We start from the raw sequence: 22,032 nt of genomic DNA, 5'->3' as shown, positions 1-22,032 counted from the left end.
CCCAAAATGCTCTGCCGGGAGGACAAACCGACGCACTTCCGCTGCCTAAGAGGCGGGGGGAGGCCTTCCCGATTGCCGCTGTCTCCTACCTCCGGCTCAATGTCTGGGGGTTTTAGGTTTTTGGGGAGCACTGCGTTGAGGGAATTCTTACCCACTACTGACCGCTAATTTGGGGGAAGGGAGGGAGGCTGGGGATGGTCAGCAAGAGTTGTAGGGAGTACTTTTTCTCCAACCTCCAGTGCTTACTACCTGATCGGACCAACCAGGCTTTGGGGACACCCCCACCCCATCCCGCCCCCGGGTAGGGATTTCTTCCCAGCATCGGGACCAGTGCGAGTCAGGCTGGAAGAGGAGGGAGGGAGGGAAGGACATGTCTCCAGGTTCTAACTCTTCCTCTCTCTTAAGCCTGGGTCCGTGAGAACTCAAAAATATTTGAATGACTTATCAGACATGCATTCATTAGTGGCTTTCAAACTAATCGGACTACTCCCTCTCCTACATCCCGGTGCAATCCTAGCTGCTGATTTTGTTATCCAAACACCGCTGTCAGCTTCACAATTTCGCTTAACATCTGTATTATATTCTGGAAATTGACTCCCTTAACTAAAAAAAAAAAAAAAAAGAAGAAGAAGAAGAAAGAAAGAAAAAGACTTCCTACTTTTGCCTCATCCTAAGCAATACAGGCATACCTCGGAAATACTGTGGGCTCCTTCCAGACTACCACAATAAAGCAAACCTAGCAATAAAGCAAATATCACAACAGAACAAGTCAAATGAACTTTTTGGTTTTTCCAATGTATCTAAAAGTTTACACTATGCTACAGTTCATTAAGTGTGCACTAGCACCATGTCCAAAGAAACAATGTGTATACTTGAATTTAAAAATATTTTATTGCTAAAAAATGCTAACCATCCTCTGAGCTCTCAGAGGTCAGTGATCACAGAGCGCCATAGCAAATGTAGTAATAATGCAAAAGTTGGAAATACTGCATGAATTTCCAAAATGTGACACAGATACACAAAATGAGCAACTGCTGGAAAAATGGCACCGACAGACTTGCTTGATGCAGGGTTGCCACAAACCTTCAACTTGTAGGGGAAAAAAATGCAGTATCTTAAAGGAAAGCACAATAAAACGAGATATGTCTGTATTACGGGCAGAAGTGTAGGTTTTTAATGTACTAACTACATTTTTGGGGAACTAGCTACATTTTAATAAAGTTTAATACCACATAAGAGCTATTAAAAAGGCCATCCATATGGACATGGGTGGCTCAGTTGGTTAAGCTTCTGCCTTTGGGTCAGGTCATGATCCTTGGGATCAAGGAGCCACATCAGGCTCCTTGCTCAGCAGGGAGCCTGCTTCTCCCTCTACCCCATACCCAGCTTGTACTGGCTCTCTCAAATAAATACATAAAATCTTAAAAAATAAAAGCGACCATCCACATATCATCGAAAATTGCCTTTAAGCAATTCTTCAGTAAAAACTAGTTGGGGGAGAGGGGTGAGGTCTAGAGTTCTGGCTGGGGTCCAGCTTCAGGTCAGCTGAATTGCGACTGGCCCCATCACAAGTTTAGTGTAAGTCTCTCTCTCTCTCTCTTTTTTTTTTTTTTCAAAGATTTTATTTATTTGACAGAGATTACAAGTAGGCTGAGAGGCAGGCAGAGAGAGAGAAGGAAGAAGCAGGCTCCCTGCCAAGCAGAGAGCCCGACGCAGGGCTCGATTCCAGGACCCTAGGATCACGACCTGAGCCGAAGGCAGAGGCTTTAACCCACTGAGCCACCCAGGTGCCCCAGTGTAAGTCTCTTTTAAACTCGGGAAAAAAACATAGACACCCCCCATTAGAGTCTGCATTTAATTTGGCAGCTTCAAGTTAAAATGAAAACATGTATATAAATGTTTAGCATGGTGCCTGGCCCAGAAAAGGAGCACCACACATGGAGACTGTTTTTAAGCTGCTCATTAACTCAAAGGCGCAACTCTCCCTCTGTGCTGGGCGATGCTGAGGACACAGCACTGATCTAGCTAGACTCAGGCCTTCCCCTGACGGGGCTCATCCCGGTGATGGAGGCAGATGTCTTACTTAAATTTACTCAAGTAGTATTTAACTATGTTTTTCCCCTAACTGCTGGGTGAGAGGGAGTGCCAGGAAAGACTTTACTGAGGAGGTAGTATTTGAGCTGAGACCTGAAGGATGAAAACAGAATGGAGCTCTTGTGGACTCCTCCATTTTTTATACCCATTTTACAGATGAGGAAAAAGAAGGCCCACACAGCTGGCCAGGGTAGTGCCAGGGGTTGGGCCCCGTCTGACTGAATCAGATGGGGCACAGTGATTATTAGCTACTTTGTGACTACGCTTTGCAGCAGGTTTAGGAGTAAAAAAAACAGAAAACAAAAAACAAAAAACCGGCTCTTGCCTTCATGAAACTGGGGAAGGGTGGGGGAATGAGGACCAGCTTTAAACAGATAAAGACATGAGCTCATTTAGGGACCAAAGGATGCTAGAAAAAAATCTAGGCAGGCCCATTCTAGCCTGGAGGAGATGACACTTGGGCTAATTTCTGAAGGATGGGTAAGTAGGAATAAGATTTGAACACAGAATTTGATGGGTTTAAGGAAAGAAAGGGGAAAAGGTGGGGGGGGGCACTGGAAAACCACCAGCGAGACACCCCCTGTCCACAGAGGGGTGGGGGCAGGTGTAAGTGCAGAAACCCCCAGGCCTGTCTCAGAGCCCAAAGTAATTGTATTAAAAATAAGTTTATTCACATCTTGTCACCACTCGGGAGAAAGGAGGGGGTTGAGCTCTGGAGGTCAGAGAGAGCATTGGGAGGCAAAGGGCCCAACCTGTACCTCCCCAGTGAGAACTCCACCCCCCTCTCCCTAGGGTACAGACTGCTGTATCCTTTGTCATCCATATTCTGATTTGTCTCGAGACTCCCAGCCCCTCCAAAGTCTGGATCGGAGAAGCGAGGAGGCCCCTTCGGGTCAATTCTCTTCAAGTCAAGACCAGGAGTTGTTGGGGAAGGGGGTATGTGCAGACCCGAGGGATTCCCTCCGCAACCCACGAAGGGCAATAATAAGGTAAAATCGATGGCTTACAAGTTAGGGTTTGGGGAAGCAGCCAGGCAGACAGCGCTGTACTGGAGAAAGGGCCGGGGCACCCATCAATGAGGTCCCCTGAGAATCAGGCACTAACTAGTAGAGGGAGTGGGGTGCTCGTGCCCCTGCAGCAGGGGAGCCCGGGGAGCAGCTGAGATGGGGAAGGTGCTTCGCCCTCCTCCACTGGGCTAAGCTGGGGGGAGGAGGTGCAGGCAGGAGGAGCAGAGAGGAGCTCAAACCCAACGGCAGATTTCACGGAGATTTCCATCGCCCCCGCCTCTTCCGTGTAGGGAAACCTTTTCTCCTCTTGTGTGGGGGTGAGTCGTGGGGAGGAAGCGGGGCTGGGGGTGGCCGGGGGGTCCCCTCCTCGCTCCTAGGGGCGATGATCACCCCCCTGGCTGCGACCACCGCTCCGTCCACCACGGCAGCTACCACGGACACCGGCTCCGGGGTGATCTCAGCTTTGGGGGTAGGAGGGGGCAGGAAGGGCCTGGGAGGTGGGGGTGGGGGCGGGGGTGGGGGCGGGGGCAGGGGCGGAGGCAGCCTGTCCACTGCGGTTCCCGGCAGAAGGGGCAGTAGGGCACTGAGGGCCTCACTCAGTTTGGCCAGTCCCTGCTGAAGGGTGCCAGCCAGCTCCCGAATGGCGTTGGCAGTCTCCTGCTGAGCCCGCAGGAAGTCCAGGGAGGGGTCTGGGGCTGAGGGCGTGGGTGGTGGCAGTGGAGGAGGGGCTGAGGGCGGTGGAGACAAGGCCAAACGGGGCAGCTGGACCGTCTGCAGGGCTGGAGGGGGCGGGGACTCACGCTCCTTGGGTGGCGGGCAGCCCCCTTCCTGGGGACTGCAGGAGGGCCGGGCCCACTGCTCGGGGCTGTTGGAGCCCCCCTTGCTGTGGGCTGGTGTATCTGTAGAGAGAGAGAGGTACATAAGGTGATGGCGACTCCCCCATGCCGTCTTGATTTCCCCTTTCCACTTCCCACGCACCCTGGTCCCAGAGCCATCTTTCCAAAACCTGAGTCAGATCGTGCCTTGGAGGAGAACACAGGGGAGAGAGTCTAACGTATCTAACAACCACCTGAAGGCCGATGCCGGCCTTAGTGGAACCGGGGTCCTGGAAGTCCCCTGCAGAGCCAGGCAGAACCAACATTCTAGAAGGCTCTGAACACTCTGGAAGCCCCCACCCCCACTCCCCCACCATACACCTCTCAGAACGCATTGCTGGGCTCTGTCCCATCAGGTGGGAGGAGTTCTATTTCAGCTGTGGTCTGTACCAGTTCAAACCAAAGCCTGCTGCCTGCGATTCCTGGCTCCTCACCTGAGATTTCATTCATGCTCATGAACTTGAACAGAGTCTGCCAAAGAGGCTTCCAGGTTTCCCAGCCCCGCTGGAAACCTCTCCTCCAGTTGTGTCCCTGTGTACCCCCTCCATCACCTAGCAATGACTCACAGTCTCTGGTCCAGAGCTGAGCTCCTGGTCCTCCCCAATCCCGTCTCTCCCCATGGGCTGATGGCCCCTCTGTCCTTCCTGCCACCCGGGGCCAAAACTTTCACTTCTCTTCTCCAAGACACCTTCTGTGTGTAAATGTCACTGGCTCTGCCTTCAGACTATTTTCAACATCCAACCTGTTTGTTCCGTCCTCCTCTACCTCCACAGCCCCTCCTGGTCCAACCACCCGGCATGTCCCACTTGGACTGCTGAGGTCCCGCCAAAATAACATGTCATTTATGCTACCCGCAGAGGACCACCTGGCCTCTGATCCGTTTATATGAAATGTCCCAAATAGGCAAATCTACAAGAGACAAAGAGTAGATGAGTGGTCACTTGGAGCTGCCCAGAGCAGGGAGTGATGGCTAAGAGGTGCGGGGGTTTCTTTTCAGAGTGATGAAAATGTTCTCAAATTGATGGTAGTGATGGTTGTACAACTCCAGGAATGCGCTAAAAGCTCCTGCATTGTCCGCTTTAAATGGGGGGGGGGGTGCTATACAGTATGGGAATTGTATCTCAATCAAGGTGTGTAAACAACACAAGTCACACGTAGTCTTTCTCTGCTCAAAAGCTGCCTGGGGCTCTCATCTCCCACATAAAATCAAAGCCCTTGTGCCCCCCCCCCCTCCGGTCAAAGGGTCTCCACAATTTGCCTCACTATCTCCCTGACCTCATCTGTGCTCCTCCACTTTGTATCTCATTCAGGAGGCTCCAGCTACATTGGCCTTCTTGTTGGTGGTCCACAAACACAGCAGGTCTGCCCCTGCCTCAGGGCCTTTGCACTTGCTGTTCCGTGACCTGGAAAGCTCTTTCCCCAGACACCTGGCTGGCTCCCTCCCTTAGCATCTCTGCTCAAATATGGCCTCCTTGGGAAGACCCTCCATGACCTGCTATCTACAGTAGCTCCCATCTCTGTCCTTTTCTCTCTCCTAACCCTACCTGATTTCTTTTATACCACTTATCTCCACCTGGCATGGGGTCGTTCTGTGTTTGTTGTCTCCTCCTCCTGATGTCAGCTCCATCAGGCAGGGCTTTGTTTTGTTCACTGCTGTTTACCCAGCGCCTAGAACAATGTCCAGCACAAAATTTTTTCTTTAATGAAAAAAGAACTGTGGCTTCCAGGGAGTCAGCCCTGATTGGGGCCCTGGGCCCCAGGTCCTTGCCACAACCCTCCCACGGCTTCCCAGCACCCACAGGGTACACAGGCTAGCCCCTCCCGAAGTCTGCAAGGCCTCAGCTCTTACCCCTTTCTGTCCCTCTTCCTTGGCTCAGGGCCAGCTAAGGAACATGCAGTTCCCTCCACCAGGAATACCCCCCCTTGCACGGCCCCTTGGCCAGCTCAGAGACTCTTTCCTTGGGGAAGCCTGCCTCCTGCTCCAAGGCCAGATCTGATCTCCCTACTCTCTTGTCCCAGCAACAGCCCGCCACCTCTAGCCTTAAAAGCTAGGGCACCAGCCTCCCTGGGTCAGCCAGGCAGGGGGAGGCGGGGAGAGAGGTGATAACCAGCGCTAATGCTTGTTGAACTCTGCTGGCTCGGCCCCGGGGTGAAGCAGCTAACCTTTCCTCCCATGTTCTTGCAATGTGTCCTCTTAGCCATTCTCTGGGTGTAGGTGCTGTCATTATTTGCCCATTTTACAAATGAGGAGACCTGAGGCCCAGAGAGATGTCACAGTGCTGGTGAATGGGAGAAGAGGAATTTGAACCTATATGGAACCCATGTTTTTGACTACTGTTAGACAGGGCTCTGGGCCCAAGGGTATTGAGTCCCCCTCATGAGGGGTAGGGACACTGTTGCCACTCTGAAATACCACTCTTCTAGTCTACTGAACAACAGAAAGTTGCCCAGCTGTCATGTCCACAGGGATCATAGAAGGACCACCACAAGATTTAAAATCATTTATCTGCAAACTTTGGGGCTCAGTTTCCCCACCTGTAAATAGGTGTGTGTGTGGGCAAAGGACCAAGAGACCCAATAACAGAACATCTCCCTGAGGGCCATCACGGGGATTAACTGAATCACCCCAGGCACAGGGATGAGGCCAGTGCCTGGCACACAGCAAATCTTCAATGCCGTTACTGTTATTTTATTTATTTATTTATTTTTCAAATATTAGGTCCGCGGAAATTATCCTTAGGTCTCCCTCTAGTGTCAACAGAGATGCCTCAGGCTGCCCCAGACCCTGTTCCAGTCCTGCAGTCAGAGCAGTTCCTCTTTTATGAGTTTACACAGTGGGTAATCTCCATGTGAGGTCCCAATCAAGGGTGCTTTAGCCCATTGCTGCCCCAGGGCCTTGGCATGTGTGGCTTCTTCTAGCTGAAGTGCTGTTCTCTGCTCAAATTCCACCTTCTCAGGGATGCCCTCCCTGACTACAGTGCCCCTTCCATCACTCACTATGCTTTAAATGTGCTTTATTTTTCTTCTTAGTTCTTATCACTTCTTGGTATATGATCTGTTTGGGGGCTACTTGTTCTGGTTTGTCTCCAATAACTGGAAAGCCAGCTCCATTGTCTTTCTCTCCACAGTATTCCCAGCATCTATCACTGTGCCTGCCTCAGAAGGGGTGCTCAATAAATATTTGCTGATTTAATGAATGAATGAATAGAATAGTTGTACAACTCTTGAAAAAATAAGTTTGTCATTTCTGCTCTGGTTCAACATGGGCATTTCACAGAAGCAATGGGGTTTGAGATTTATATTGAGAACAAGGGTCCCAAGCAATTCTCTCTCTCTCTCCTGCCGAGGATGCTTTCAGGCCTCCCCAGTGCCCCGAAGATAAAGTCCAAAGTGATGACCTTCACTTACACACTGCGTGTGATCTAATTCTGGCATACCCATGAACTCCCAGTCAATATTAATTGTTGCTGTGATTGCCAGGCAGTCTAGCCCAGTGGTTAAGTGCATGTGCTGTGAGTTGGATACACCTGTATTTGAGACCCAGTTCTACTAATTTGCTGTGTGACCTCGGGTAGGTGAACAAACCTCTCTGAGTCACATTATCTTGAAGTTGTTTGATTGCTTCCATGTCCTTCCCTTCCTCAAAACCCTCCAGTGACTCCTTCTAGCACTTAGGATGGAATTCCTCACCTCAGCCTGAAAGGCACTACCTGGTCTGGCCTTTGCTGACCTCTCCAACCTCATCTCAAAACATTTCCTTTCTTCAGTCTTTTTACTTTCCCATTCCCCTAACTTGGAAACTTCTCAGTTCCTAAACTGGTTAAACCTTCTTGTCTCAAAGTCACTGTACATGCTGTTCCTTCTACCAGGAACACTTCTTCAGCTCCTCATTCTTGCTCTGTGCCTCTGATGTCGCCTCCTCCAGGAAGCCTTCCTTGACCTCCCAGCCTGGGTCACGTGCCCCCTCCACACTCCCACAGCTCAGCCCCAGGAGGCAAGGCTGGGGATGTCTCAGTCACCACTGTGTCCCCAACACTGCCCAGCATAGGGTAGGTGTTCGGGAAATAGCTGTGGGAGAAAGAATAATCCAAAGTTGAGGCTAAGTGGGAGTCTGTGCACTCTGCTCTGCACACTTGCCCTACTCATGGCATAACCTTGGGAAAGTTACCAAACCTGAGTCTCTGATTTATAAAATTGTAAAATAGTTCCTACCTTCCAGCACTGATACACTGATAATCCTATCAAGAGCTAAAAGTGAGTGTCCAGGAGACGTACTAAGCAATTTACATGTATTAACTCCTTTAATCTTTGCAGCAAGCTTTTGAGGTGGGGACTATTTTTTTCAACCCCATTTTACAGAAGCGGAAACTGAGCCACAGGAACTTACCCAAAATGACACAGCTGAGTGGCCAAGTTGTGACGGGAGCCCAGACAGCCTGCCTCCATTGTCACCACCTTACATCGCCTTCAATGAAATCTTGTGTGTGTGCTGATAATCCCAGGTGTGGACTCTGGAGCCAGGCCTCCTAGGTCTGGGTTCTGTTCCTGACTCTGACAGTCATGAGCTGTGGGACTTTGGGTGAGTCACTTCACTTTTCTGAGCCTCAGTTTCCCCAGATTTAAAATGGGCATAATCACAGCACCCACCTCACAGGGTTGTAAGGGAGGTTGTGATGAGCCACGGAGAGGGCTCGGAACAGTGCCGAGAACACAGCTGACTTGGTGACCATCTGCTCCCGCTACAGTGAGGCTGGACGAACTCACCTGCTCGTCCTCGGTCCTCCCTGCGGTCCTCAGACAACACGTAGCGTTGGGCGCCGGCACTTGGGGCTGGCGGCTGTGAGGAAGCGGCACCGGAGGTCTGCTCGGCCCCTGCACCAGCTCCTGGCCCCGCCACGCCCGGCCCCAGGATGGCAAAAATGGTCTCCTCCTCCGCGGAGAAGGCGTCCTCGGCGGCAGGCCCGGCGCCCTGCGTGGAGTGCGGCACTCGGGCCAGCTTCTCCTTGGTGCGGCGCTTGAAGTCATTCCAGCGCTTTTGGACCTCCTGGCCGGTGCGCTTCCAGCTGGTGATGCCGTTGATCTTGGCGGCGATGCCGTCCCACACACGCCGCCGCTCAGCCACGCTCACCCGACGGCTTTGCGCGCCGTAGAGCTGCGGGTAGTGGGCGCGCACCTCGCGGATCAAGATCTGGTTCTCCTCGAATGAGAAGCGCGGCTTGCGCAGCCGGGTGGTCTCTTCCGCTTCGCCCGCCGCCGCCGAGGCCATGGCGCCCCCCGACGCCGCCGTCCGGCCGCTTGGCGCATGGGGGGGCGCCGGCGCTGCGGGCACATGGCGCACGGCGCTGGCGGGGGCTCGGCGTCCGCGCGCCGCCCGCCCCGCCCCGGCAGCCCCGACACCGCCTCCTCCGTCCCCGGGGCCAGGGGTTGGAGGGAAGCGTGGCTGGGGGCGACGGGCCACGCGGGACATTCAGAGTGCCTAATAATAGCTGATACCCGCTGGGCGCTCCTCTGGTGCCTCACGCGGTGCAAAGTGCCACGCCGAGGAGTTGATGGAAATTGGGGGAGGGTCTGGAGGGGTGGAGGGAAATGAGGAAAAGCGAAAGGGGGTGTCTGCAGGAGTTAGAGGAGAATGGGGGCATAGGAGGATGCGAAATGGAGGGAGAAAGGGGGTGTCTCGGGGTCGAAGAAGCATGGGGGTGATGGGGGTAAGGAGATGCTGAAGGAGAGATGCAGCAGGAAGGGGGGATCTGGAGCAGAGGAGCGCTCTGGGGGTTCCGGGGCAATAGGACGTAAGAACGGTCTGAGAAGGGGTCCTTAGAAGGGATGCCCGGGAATAACGGTGAGTTGGGGGCTTCTAGGACAGTGAAGGAGCTGGGACTATAAAATACGAGGGATTAGGGTCTGCGGGGATTGTAGGGGCTCTGGGGATTGCCAGGAATTAAGAGGAGCTCTGGGGGTAATGCGGTCCGGGAGTAAGAGGGCACAACGGAGGCGGTGGGGGACTCCAGGAAGAGTGAGGGTCATGGAGGGTGGGGACCGAGTCGGGCCGCGGGTCACTCACCGGCGCCGCCGCAGCCCCCGCCTGCCCGTCGGTCAAGGATCGGGCTTCTGCGGCCTCTTTCCTCCCCCCTCCTCTCTCTTCCCCCTCTGGGCCCCGCCCCCGGCCGCCCCGAGAGCCATGGCGCAGGCGCACCTAGCGCCAGTCAGCCCCCAACGCCCTTACCGCTAGAGTTTCACGCCCCTCCCACGGCGCAAGCGCAGAATTGCCTTCCACCGGCCTCCTCGAGCGGGGCTTAGATGCGCAGGCGTTAGGTCGCGGAGCTTCTCGATGCCTCAGCAGCGTACGCGGAAAACTCTGTGCACGCATGCGCGCCCCTGGCTCTCCCGCTACCTTTGGTAGCCCGGGCTCTGTCCCCGCGCAGGCGTAGCAATCCTCGGAGGTGGTGGGAGAAATGATGGAGAGATCGCTGAGAACGCGCGCCGTCCTCGCCTGTCTCTCAGTCTTCTTGCCTTAACCCAGCGCTCTTACCCTGCTTGGGTGCCTTTTCCTAGGAGAGTGGGGAGGGAGACGGTGCTGGAGGCAAGCGCTCCGTTTCCATGACAACTGTGTGGGTGGGGTGGGGGCGTACGAAAACCCGATTGCCGCCGGCTCATACCTGCCCCAGCGCGGAGCGGCTCTGGATCCGCCAACCAGCTATTACCCGTTGGGGCGGGGCACCCTGGGGATATTCCACCTCAGGCGGGTGCAGTAACCATGGCAACCCGTCAACCTTCCAACTGTGCTAGGGGGGCCCCCCTGTCCACACACTGACGTAATGGCGCGGGGAGGGAGAATTTAGAGGGAGAGTCTGGCGAGTGGGGAGGGTGATCCTGGCACAGGTATGACTTTAAGCAAATGCGCGGAGGCAGGAGTGAATCTAGAACACGGGCTGTGTGAACTGGAAGAAAGCCTGATGGAGTTAAGTCCGGCCGGGAAATTTTGTTTTGCATCCTGCAGGAGTTCTCAAGGTCATTGAGAACTCATTCAAGAATCGGTATTTCATTCATCTAGTCAACAAATAGTTATTAAGCACCTCCTTGGTTCCAAGTGCAGTGAATACAGAAGATAAAAATCTATACCTTTATGGAGCTCACATTTTAGTCGGGAGTAACAGACAATATGCAAAATAAGATACCTAAGTGAGGAGGTGATGAGTATTATGGGAAAAAATGGAGGTAGGAAACGGGGTTGGGGGGTATGGTGCTCATGTGTATGTCTGTAATTTTATTTTATTTTTTTAAGATTTTATTTATTTGCCAGAGAGAGGAGAGCGAGAGCGAGCGCGCAGGCAGGCAGAGTGGCAGCAGAGGCAGAGGGAGAAGCAGGCTCCCCACCGAGCAAGAAGCCGGATGTGGGACTCCGATCCCAGGACGCTGGGATCATGACCTGAGCCGAAGGCAGCCGCTTGACCAACTGAGCCACCCAGGCATCCCTATGTCCGTAATTTTAAAATAAGTTGGGGGGGGGGGCGCCTGGGTGGCTCAGTCGGTTTAGCACCTGCCTTTGGCTCAAATCATGATCCTGGGGTCCTGGGGTCCTGGGATCCAGCCCTGCATTGGGGCTCCTTGCCTTGCGGGAAGCCTGCTTCTCTTCCTCCCACTCCCTCTGCTATGTTCCCTCTCTCACTATGTCTCTGTCAAATAAGTAAATAAAATCTTTAAAAAAATAAAATAAGGTGGTTAGGGGAGCCCTCCCTGAGAAGATGACATTTGAGTAGACACACAAAAGAGGTGAGGGAGCAAGTGCAGTGAGAAGCATGACAGTGCCTCCTGTGTTCCAGAACCGCGGAGGAGGCCAGTGAGGAGGGAAGGCAGGGAAGTGGATGGCACAGGCCTCATGGATCCCTGTAAGGAGGCTGGCCTTTACATGAGTGAAAGTCACAGGAGGGCCCCTGCGCAAAGGAAGGGCATGATCCGACCATTCTGGTTTTAGGAGGATTCCTCTGGAGAACTGGGTTTAGGAAGCCAGAGTGGAAGCTAGGTGCCCCTTGAGTTGTGCAGAGAGGTGGTTCAGGAGACAGGTGGTGATTCCAGTCAAGGTATTAGCTGTGGAGGTGAAATGAAGCATAATGGGGTACAGAAACTTCGAGAAAGAAAGTTCAGGATGACCCCAACATCTTTGTCCAAAGCAAGGAAGGTTGGAGTTACCAGCAGCAAAGAAGGGCAGGGCTGCAAGAGGATCCAGAGTTCAAGTTTAGGGGCCCCTGGGTGGCTCAGGTGGTTGAGCTGCCTTCTGCTCAGGTGAGGAACCTGGAGTCCCTAGATGCAGCTCCACAGGGAGTATGCTGCTCCCTCTGTGCTCCCCCTGCTCATACGATTTCTCTCTCTTTCCAATAAATATGTAAAATATTTTTTAAAAGGGCGGGAAGGGCTGTCTGGGTGGCTCAGTTGGTTAAGCATCTGCCTTCAGCTCAGGTTGTGATCCTGAGTCCTGGGATCGAGTCCCACATTGGGCTCGATGCTCCCTGCTCATCGGGTAACCTGCTTCTCTCTCTGTCTGCCGCTCCCCCTGCTTGTGCTCTCTCTCTTTCTCTCTGACAAATAAATAAATAAAATCTTAAAGAGTTCACGTTTGCCCAAACCTGAGGTGCCCTTTACTCCACCAAGTACCAATGTCAAGCCTTTGGATATTTGAGACTGGACTTCAGGGGAGAGGTTCAGGTTTGAGCTATAACTTTAGGAGTTGTCAGTGATTAAATGACATGCAGATCCCTAAGAATAGGCAAGTTTAAAGAAGGAGCAACTGTAGATGACAGTCTGGGGCTGGGGCACTCCCCAGTAGACAGCTGACATCGGCAAAGGAGATTGAGCAGGTGCCTTCAGTGAAATGAGAGGAGAACCAGGGCTGTCTGCTGTCCTAGAGGCCAAGTGCAGGGCACAAATCAAGAATGAAGGAAGAATTAATGAGGCCAAATGCTGCCTAGAGGCCAAGTCCAGTGAACCTGAAAACTGACCATTGGGACCAGCAGTATGAAAGTCATTAGTAATCTTGAAGAGGGCAATTTCAGTGATGTCTTGGGGGCAGGAGTCTGATTGGATGGGTTCAAGAGACGGCTTATTAGAGTGCCTGTGTGGCTCAGTTTGTTAAGCATCTGCCTTCTGCTCAGGTCATGATCCCAGGGTCCTGGGATCGAGCCCAACATCCCTCTATCTGGTTCTCTGCTCTTTGGGGAGTCTGCTTCTCCCTCTGCCTCCACCCCTTCCCCCACTCATTCTCTCTCTCTCTCTCTCTCTCTCAGATAAATAAAACCTTTTAAAAAAAAGAAAAACCTTAAAAAAAAGATTGATTGATTGATTGAGAGGGTTTGGAGAGAGCCAGTGTAGATGGTCCTTTCTTGCCCAGCAAAGGGGTGTATCTGGAAAAAGTCCTGGAGTCCTATTTAAGATAGGAGTTGTAATAGTATGTTGTGTGCTAATTCACAATAATTCAGAAGAGGAGAGATTGATGGTGCCGATGAGGGAGGGGACAGTGTCTGGAGCAATGTCCTCGAATAGACACAGTAAGTGGGACCCAGGGCAGGAGTAGAGGGTGGCCTAAGGGGCAAGAGCTGTTTAACTATAGAAAACAGCGGGATGGGGAGGACATGGAGGTAGGCAAGAGACAAGAGGTGATGTCAGGAACGTATGAATGTTCTCTTCTGTTCCTTAGGTTGTCTCAGGAGAGTAGGAAGCAGGGTCTGAGGTGAGAGAAAGATCCTGAGGTTAGGGAAGACACAGGAGAAATCCCTGAGATAGTGGATGAGTGATCAGGGAAATGTAGACAAATAGACCCAATCATTCAATGTCATTGGCTTTGAAATTGAAGTGAGTTGGGTTTTTCTCTAATGACATTACTCTGAGTGTGTGCAGGTTCACAATGGGTAACAAGGCGACTTTCACTGGGCCTGGTTTTGTATAAGGTCCTACCATGTGCCCCATGAGGGGTAGGGGTCCAGGGATCAGGGGTCCAGGGGTCAGGTCCAGGGGTCCAGCTCATGCTGGACCTTATGGGCAACATTAAGGAGCTTGAATGCAATCCTATGGGCAGTGGGTTCTAAGCAAGGAAGGACAGGGTCTGATTTGTGCTTTAGAAAGACACCCGGCCTCCCTGCCCCACTTTTGTAAAGACAATAGATGGGAAGGGGGAAGATTATTGGCTAGACTCAAAGAAGAAAAAGGGACAGGAGAGGAAGAGGGATGGGGGAAGACTAGGCAGGGACAGTGGGAAGGGTAGAAATGAAGACATTTGAGAGGTAGTATGTACAGGGCATGTGACTGTCAGTCTGGGGAGGGCAGGGAAGCCCTCTAGGTGACGGCAAGTATTCTGGTCCAGGTTCCAGTTGTATGGAGTCATGGTAAGTATAAGGCGCTCAATAGGTTTTATGGGTTGAATTTTCCCCCCCAAAAAGATATGTTGAAGTCCTAACCTCTAAGACTTCAGAATGTGACCTTCTTTGGACATAGGGTCATTGGAAATGGAATCAGTTCAGATGAGGTCATACGGGAGTAGGGGGCGCTCTTAACCCAACATGACTGGTGTCCGTACTGGAAGAGGAAAAGAGGTACACAGAGGGAAGACAGAGACAGAGATTGACCAAGAGAGGGCCGGGGCAGCCAGAGGCTGCAAGAGGCAAGGAAGGATCCTCCCTAGAGCCAACACCTTGATTTTGGATCTGTAGCCTCCAGAACTGGGATAGTACCTTTGTATGTTAAGTCACTGGTTTGTGGCCCTTGGTTATGACAACCAGGGGAAAACTCATATGTTGGGCACCCAAAGGAGGCATCTGGGATGTTTGTGGCCCCACAGAAGACTGAGTTGGGGGGAGTTGGATCTAAATCAGTCTGGAGCTCGTGAAAAGGCTGAAGACAGGGAGCCATTGGCAGAGGCGAGGCGTGTGGAGCTCTGTAGGTGTGGGTATAGGAGGTCAGAGAGCAAGGGCCTGGCCAGGGAAGTCTTTCTGAGGCTTAACTTTGGGTCCTGAAAAACACTTAATGGGTTGTGACAAGCGTTAAAGACATGAAATAAAGCAAAATCGGAAAAAATCGGACCGTGTTGTATGAAGTACAGCATAGTACCTCCCCTTTCCAGAGAGGAAAAGTGGGGATTAACCCCAGAATCTACCTCATTGAACTGTGACGTTTCAATAGGAATCAAGTAACTGAGTAGCTCCTGGTAGGTAATAATTGTTCTGTTAATATTATTAAGATCATTATTTTGTCTTGGGTGTGTGCTGAGTGTGTGTGTGTGTGTGTGTGTGTGTGTTGAATCAAGATGCAAAATGAACTTCTCAGTGTGGTTTGCCATGAAAAGTGAAAGCAATGGGAATTTAGGAGAGGAAGTCTCAGCTCTGTTCTTTAAACCTGTCAACTAATTGGATCAGGCCCACCCCGATTATCCAGGATAATCTTCCTTACTTAAAGTGAACTAAATATAGACTTTAAATCACATCTACAGAATACTTTCATGGTGACACCAGGATTAGTGCTTTAATACTGGGGACTGTAGCCTCACCAAGCTGACACATCAAAATGACCACCGTAACTACAGACATAATCAATAAATAAACAGTAAAGTATGCTAGATGGTGGGAGGCCTTAAGGAGGAAAGAGAAGGAGAGCAGGGTAAGAAAGATCAAGAGTGTGAGGATGGGAAGTCCTCACAGAGAAGGTGACGTATAAGCAAAGAACTATGGGAAGCAAGGAAGGAAGCCACGTGGCTATCTGGGGCAAGGGCAATCCAAGGAGGGGAAGGATAGGCGCAAAGGCCCTGAGGCCCTGAACACTTCCTGGAGCGTTCAAGGAGCAGCAAGGAAAGAGGCGGGTGGGAGAAGAGGTCAGAGAGAGAGGCCACGACTTGGGCTTTTACTTAGGGAGACAAGGACCACGGGAGGGCTCTGAACTGAGGAGGAGCACGAGTAGACTTGTGTTTTAACGGGATCACTTTTGTTGGGTTTTGAAATATACTCTAGGAGGCCAAGAGCATAAGCAGGGACACCAGCGAGGAGGTGACTGCCTCAGTCCTGGTGAGAAGTTGTGGTGGGGATCAGGTAGGTAGTAGTGGGCTGGGGGAAGATGGTCAGATTCTGGATGTATTCTGAAGGTAGAGTGGACAGGACTTCTGTTTCGGACATGATGAAACATCTAAGCAGGTATTTCACTGGCAGTGGTACATGGTGAGGGTGGAATCTAGGAGAAAAGTCCGCATTTGTCAGAATGACTAGGAGAGGGAAGGAAGGAATGGTGGGAGAGGAGAGGCAAGAAAAGAAAGATAAAGAGAGGAAGGGAGGGAGTCGACCAAAAGGACAGACTGAAAGACAGAAAGCAACTGGAAGAGAAACCTAAAAAGTGAAACTATTGGGACGCCTGGGTAGCTCAGTTGGTTGAGCAGCTGCCTTTGGCTCAGGTCATGGTCCTGGCGTCCTGGGATTGAGTCCCACATCAGGCTCCTTGCTCAGCGGGGAGCCTACTTCTCCCTCTGCCTGCCATGCTGTCTGCCTGTGCTCGCTCTCTCTCCCTCTCTCTCTCTGATAAATAAATAAAATCTTAAAAAAAAAGTGAAACTCTTGGCGTGCTCAATACAGATTAAAGTTAAAAAGACGTTAGTTAACAGACCTACCTTTTCCTCTGCTTCGTATGAAACCCTCCAGAATGGGGATGCCTGGGTGGCTCAGTGGGTTAAACATCTGCCTTCAGCTCAGGTCATGATCCTGGGGTCCTGGGATCCAGGCCCATATCAGGCTCCCTGCTCAGTGGGAAGCCTTCTTCTTCTTCTCCCTCTGCTGCTCCCCCTGCTTGTGCACACTCTCTCCCTCTGTGAAATAAATAAATAAAATCTTCAAAAAAAAAAAAAAAAAACCAACCCTCTAGAATGGCCCCGATTCTGGTCAACAGTGGAAATCAGCTTTAACTTCTAGGCATGCCTCACCAGGACACTTGGACCTCCGCAGATGCACAGATTCATTTTTCAAGACACACACAGCTGCGCACAGTGGGAAGCTGAGGTTCAGGGATTCAATCTTAGGCTTGCATGCTCAGTGGTAACTCTGTGGCCTTCTAGATCAACCTTGAGTGGATCTGATTTTCCTTCCCCAGCACTAAGTGGGTGCAGAGTGGCTGCTCCTAAGCCCAGAGTGGATCTGGAGGGAGGAGGTCATTTCCAAGCATTCGCTTCTCTGCATGGAGGGCAGCCTCTGTCTCCTCCTCTGTTCTGTTAGAGAAGGAGCAGAATGGCCCCCACAACACCCTTGCGCAGACGTTTCTGGTGGCCCTCCCAGCCCACCTAGCCCCTTGTCTGCCTGATCTGAGCCCAGGAGGCTGCCTCATGAGCTATCCATCTGCCTACCTGCCTTGCCTCTGTGTTCATGGGGGCGGGGGAGGTGCGGGAAGATGCCAGCCTGCTTGCATCCTGCCTCAACTTACCCACACCTGCAGAGCTTTCTAAACCTCACTTCCGCCCACTGCTCCCTGTCTCCAGCCTTCTCACGAGCTGATTTAGACCCAGCTCCCCTCTCAACCCAGCCCCCCAGCCCCCGTGTGCAAAGAGCATTCTGGATGCCTCCCCAGAATGCCCCGTGTATTACTTTCTCAGGGATGCCTGCCTCAGTTTCCAAAGGCAGCTGTAACAATACCACAAAGTGGGTGACTTAAAACAATACAAATATACTCACCCAGTTCTGGCGGCTAGAAATCCTGAAACCAAGCTGCTGGCAGTGTTGCCCTCCTTCTGAAGGCTCCAGAAGAGGATCCTTCCTTGCTTCTTGCGGCCTCTGGCTGCCCTGGGTCTTTTTTTAAAAGAGCTTATTTACTTATTTGAGAGATTGAGAGACCGAGCAGCGAGAGGGACAGAGGCCGTGAGGGAAGCAGCCTCCCTGCAGAGCAGAGAGACCCACGATTCCGGGCTCGACCCCAGGACCCCAGGATCATGACCTGAGCCGAAGGCAGATGCTTAACCGACTAAGCCACCCAGGTGCCCGCTTCCCTCTGCTTATAATTACACCAGTCATGTTGGGTTAAGAGCGCCCTACTCCCGTATGACCTCATCTTAACTGATTTCATCTCCCACGAGCCTATGTCCAAAGAGGGTCACATTCTGAAGTACTGGGGGTTAGGACTTCAACACATCTTTTTGTAGGATGGACAGAATTCAACTCATAACACCAATTGAGGACCTTATGCTCACCATGTCCTAACTGACCCTGTACCCCCAACCGGAACCTGCAGCAGACACCTGCATGTCACCCAGACCTCTCCCTTTCCCTGGGCAATCCCAGAGATGCAGCCGGAATGCAGTAACTCGTGGAGGGTCTGGGCTGAGTGGGGAGTTGGGTCTCGGTCCAGTGTGGAGGCCATGAGAAGCTGCTGGTAAGGGAACCTTGCTCACAGGTGCACGGAGCTCTGTAGGTGGGAGGAGCTGGAGGAGATGGGGCGCAGGGTTTGTAGTTCCTTTGACTTCTTTAGTGTCCCACCTTCTGTCAGCTACCATGCCACTTAATTATGTGTTGCATAAATGACTTAACTCATTAAAAAACAAAACAAAACCAACAACCCACACACTTGACAACCACTAACTGCTTGTCTCCAGCCCTCTCCTCTGAGCCCCATCACAGGTGTCTAGAAGCTTCTGGGATGCGTCCCCTTGTGAAGCACTTGTGGCTGTCCCCAAGAACCTCCTACACTCCACACTCCAGACCCGCCTCAGCATCTTTCCTTCTTACTTCCCCCAAAGGGTTGGGGGTCTAAAGTGTCCCCCCCCAACCCTTTGTAATGTCCCCAAGTACGGTGTGCAACACCCTTTCTCCCTTTCCACGCCTGCTGCCCACACTTTGTCAGACACGGTCCCTTTATTATAAACTACAAGGCTCTCCTCCATAGCCCCATCTGAAAGGCCATCACCTTCCTGCCCGATGCAGCTCCCTCTTCCTCTGGGGCTCACCCTGCTGTCAGGGACATGCCACAGCTCTGGGGTTGGGGAGTCAGTCCTCTTTTTATCTATTGTTTAATTTAACTTGGGGGGTGGTCTCTGTTGTGCGCAGAGCTGTTTTTGCGAGGTCCTAAACTGGGATCTTTGGTCTATGTGTGACTAAGGTACGTATGAAGGGGCCCGTGGTGCACATCATGGTCTGGGGTGGGGGGGTCGGGTTGGGGCATAAAGGTCAAGTTCTCACCAGGGTCTGCAAGATTCTCAACTGCCCTTCCCATGTGACTCTCTGACCTTCACTCTTATGACTCAGCCGGCCTCCCGTCACTGCAGGGCCTTTGAATCTGCTGTCCTCTCTACCCGGAATGCCGTTCCTCCAGATAGTCTCTGCTTGCCTCGTTTCATTTGGATTTTGCTCTCATGTCATCTTTGTTCCCTGCTGTACCCACCAGTTCCTTGAAAGATGCCTGGCACAAGGTAAGCGATCAATAAATATTTGTGGCCTGCTGGGATTAAAGAAGCCCTCAGATGACTTGTGCATATGTGGATTTTCAAGGGGCTGAGGATAATTTTTTCCCATCACCTCTCCAAAGGGGATATGGGAGCCGAAGTTTAAGAACTACCATCAAGGGGGGGGCGCCTGGGTGGCTCAGTGGGTTAGGCCGCTGCCTTCGGCTCAGGTCATGATCTCAGGGTCCTGGGATCGAGTCCCGCATCGGGCTCTCTGCTCAGCAGGGAGCCTGCTTCCCTTCCTCTCTCTCTGCCTGCCTCTCCATCTACTTGTGATTTCTCTCTGTCAAATAAATAAATAAAATCTTAAAAAAAAAAAAAAAAAGAACTACCATCAAGGGGATGCCTGGGTGTCTCAGTTGGTTAGGCACCTGCCTTTGGCTTGGGTTGTGGTCCTGGGGTCCTGGGATGGAGTCCCACATGGGGGAGCCTGCTTCTCCCTCTGCCTGCTGCTCCCCCTGCTTGTGTTCTCTTTGATAAGTAGAATCTTTAAAACAAGACAAACAAACAAAAAAGAACTCCCATCAAGTTGGTCCTGGAAGACCTGTGGTCTAGCGGGGAGGGAGGGGGACCCCTGGACAGAGCCCCAGGAAGGGCATGGAAAAGGAATCTGAGGTTAAGGTGGAGGCTTGGACGTGGGGACCAGTCCCTAGGTGACCTGTGTCAGGGAACGTGAAGGGGGGGCATATGGTGAGAGGAACCCAGGACCCCTTCCTGTTCTGCCTCCATACTGGGGCAAACATGGCTCCCTCCCCCAGCCCCCAGGGGAGAAGACAGAACCAGAGTGATTTCAAAGACAACCAGAAACGCTCTTTATTCACCAGAACTGAACACCAGGCCCCCAACCCTGAGCCAAAAAATGAGCAACTTACAATCTGACCGGAGCTCTTTCTTTTCATTTCCCCTAAAAGAAAACCGAGGCAGTGGCCTTTCTCAAGTGGGCACTAAAACCCCTTTTTTGTCGGAGCTTCGCAGATTAAGTGTTGGAAGATGGGGAAAAAATGGGAGGGGAAAAAAAAAGACCTTTAACAAGCTGTGAGGATTTGAAAGGTGGAAGGGAGGCAGTGGAGAGATGCCCTCCTCCTGCTGGGGAACCGCCCAGCGGTGACTTTTGGTTGGGGATGAGAGTGCAGTGAAACAAGAAGGTTGACCAGGGGGAGCTGAGGGGTGTCCGTGCACCCCAAGGCTCTCCTCTCCCAGAGAAGCCTTGGAAGACCAGATCCCTCCCCCGCACCCCCCACCCCCAACACTGCAGCGTGTCCCCTCCCTTTCCCAGCTCCCGATGAAATGGGCTGCTGGGGCAGGGAAGGAACAGTCCAGGGAGGTCTGTGATGAAACCGGTGGGTCTACAGGTAGCTGAAGAAGGTGGACAAGGCAGGTTTCGCGTCAGAATCCCATCTTGGAAGTTCTCAGCTCAAGCGTCCAAGCCAGTCTTGCTCACTCTTCAAATTCTAAGGGCGGGCCTAGGAGAGCACGCTGGGTCCTGTAGGTCTACTGGTCCAAGAACTCCAGAAGGAATGGAACCACGGGGCTGAGAAGTCAAGGGGGCAGGCAGTGCTCGCATCCCCAGCAGCCCAGGAAAGACGAAAAAGAGCCTTGAACGGGCGGGGGGGGGGGCCCGGAGGGGGGGCCCAGAAGGAGCCCCAAGGCCGTGCAGTCCTGCTGCACCCAGAATCCACAGACACCCCCAGTTTAGAACTCCAAGTCCTGCGAGGTCCCCCGTGGGGCAGAGCTGGCCTGGTTCCCCAGTAGTCTCCAGTGTTTCAGGATCCAGCAGGGATGGAGCTCTGGGAGCCAGAAGCTCCCAAGGGCTGGGGGAGTTGGGGGGGGAGGGTCCAGGGACTTGGCAGGGACTGGACCAGGAGGATCGGGGGGCTGCTGCGGGGTGGGCACCTTGTGTCCTCAGCGCTTGACCTTGCGGCCGGCCGAATTGCGCCCGCTGCGGCGGTAGAGAGACTGCTGGCCGCCGTTGAGTGGACAGTACTTGAGCGTGTGGGCCTGGCCCCCGGTGGCCCCACACAGAGGACACACATAATGCCGCAGGATAGGGCACACCACCACGCCCTCTGGGGTCTTCAGCTGGTGTGAGGAGTAGACGTGCCGCGATTCCCCGTTGTGCTTGCAGAAATTACACAGGGTGGCCAGGCCTCTGCCGGCCCCTGGCCCTCCCACGCCCTGCTCCGGCCCCAGAGAGGGCCCGGGCCTCGGGTCCCCATTCCCCTGGGCCTCAGGCCTTTGCCCCCCACTCTGGATCAGGGCCAAAAGCACCTGGCTCAGGTTGAAGTAGTCCTTCCACATGTCAAAGGGCGGCAGCTGCATGGCTCCCAGGCCAGGGGCGGGGGGGCGGGAAGAGGGGGGCCGCTAGAGAGAAGCCAGGGCGTGCGGGCCGTTGGGCAAGAGCAGCAGGTGCTTTTTTGGAGCAGAGAGGAACTACACCCCCCTTTTATACTCCCCCAAAGACCCTTCTAAACAAAGGTGGAGCTTAGGATTTAAAGGGCCCACTCCCTGCCCATGGTCCTGCTCCTCATCTGACTGTAATTCCCCACCGAGAGGGGGAAGGAGGCCCTTCCCCTTGTCTGTGGTCATTGCTCTGCCTCCGTGACTCCTGGAA

The 22,032-nt window shown here is 52.8% G+C and overlaps 2 protein-coding genes across 2 annotated transcripts; both read right to left on the bottom strand.

Moving 5' to 3' along the window:
- Positions 1-2,750: 2,750 nt before the first annotated feature.
- Positions 2,751-10,115, bottom strand: MYPOP (Myb related transcription factor, partner of profilin). The gene is made up of 3 exons (XM_082710631.1): positions 10,038-10,115; positions 8,741-9,295; positions 2,751-4,000 (listed from the first exon to the last, which is right to left on the bottom strand). Exons 2-3 carry the CDS (start codon positions 9,240-9,242, stop codon positions 3,354-3,356), a joined length of 1,149 nt encoding a protein of 382 aa, XP_082566757.1. The 5' UTR covers positions 9,243-9,295; positions 10,038-10,115; the 3' UTR covers positions 2,751-3,353.
- A 10,606-nt stretch (positions 10,116-20,721) lies between these two features.
- Positions 20,722-21,740, bottom strand: NANOS2 (nanos C2HC-type zinc finger 2; the record flags this gene model as incomplete). Its single annotated transcript, XM_082710958.1, has 1 exon — positions 20,722-21,740. The coding sequence occupies one exon, from the start codon at positions 21,738-21,740 to the stop codon at positions 21,324-21,326; it is 417 nt and encodes a 138-aa protein (XP_082567084.1). The 3' UTR covers positions 20,722-21,323.
- Positions 21,741-22,032: the final 292 nt, after the last annotated feature.

This window comes from Mustela nivalis, assembly GCF_964662115.1.
Source record: "Mustela nivalis genome assembly, chromosome: 18".
NCBI classification, from domain to species: Eukaryota; Metazoa; Chordata; class Mammalia; order Carnivora; family Mustelidae; genus Mustela; species Mustela nivalis.
This window is presented reverse-complemented; position numbering and strand designations above follow the sequence as displayed.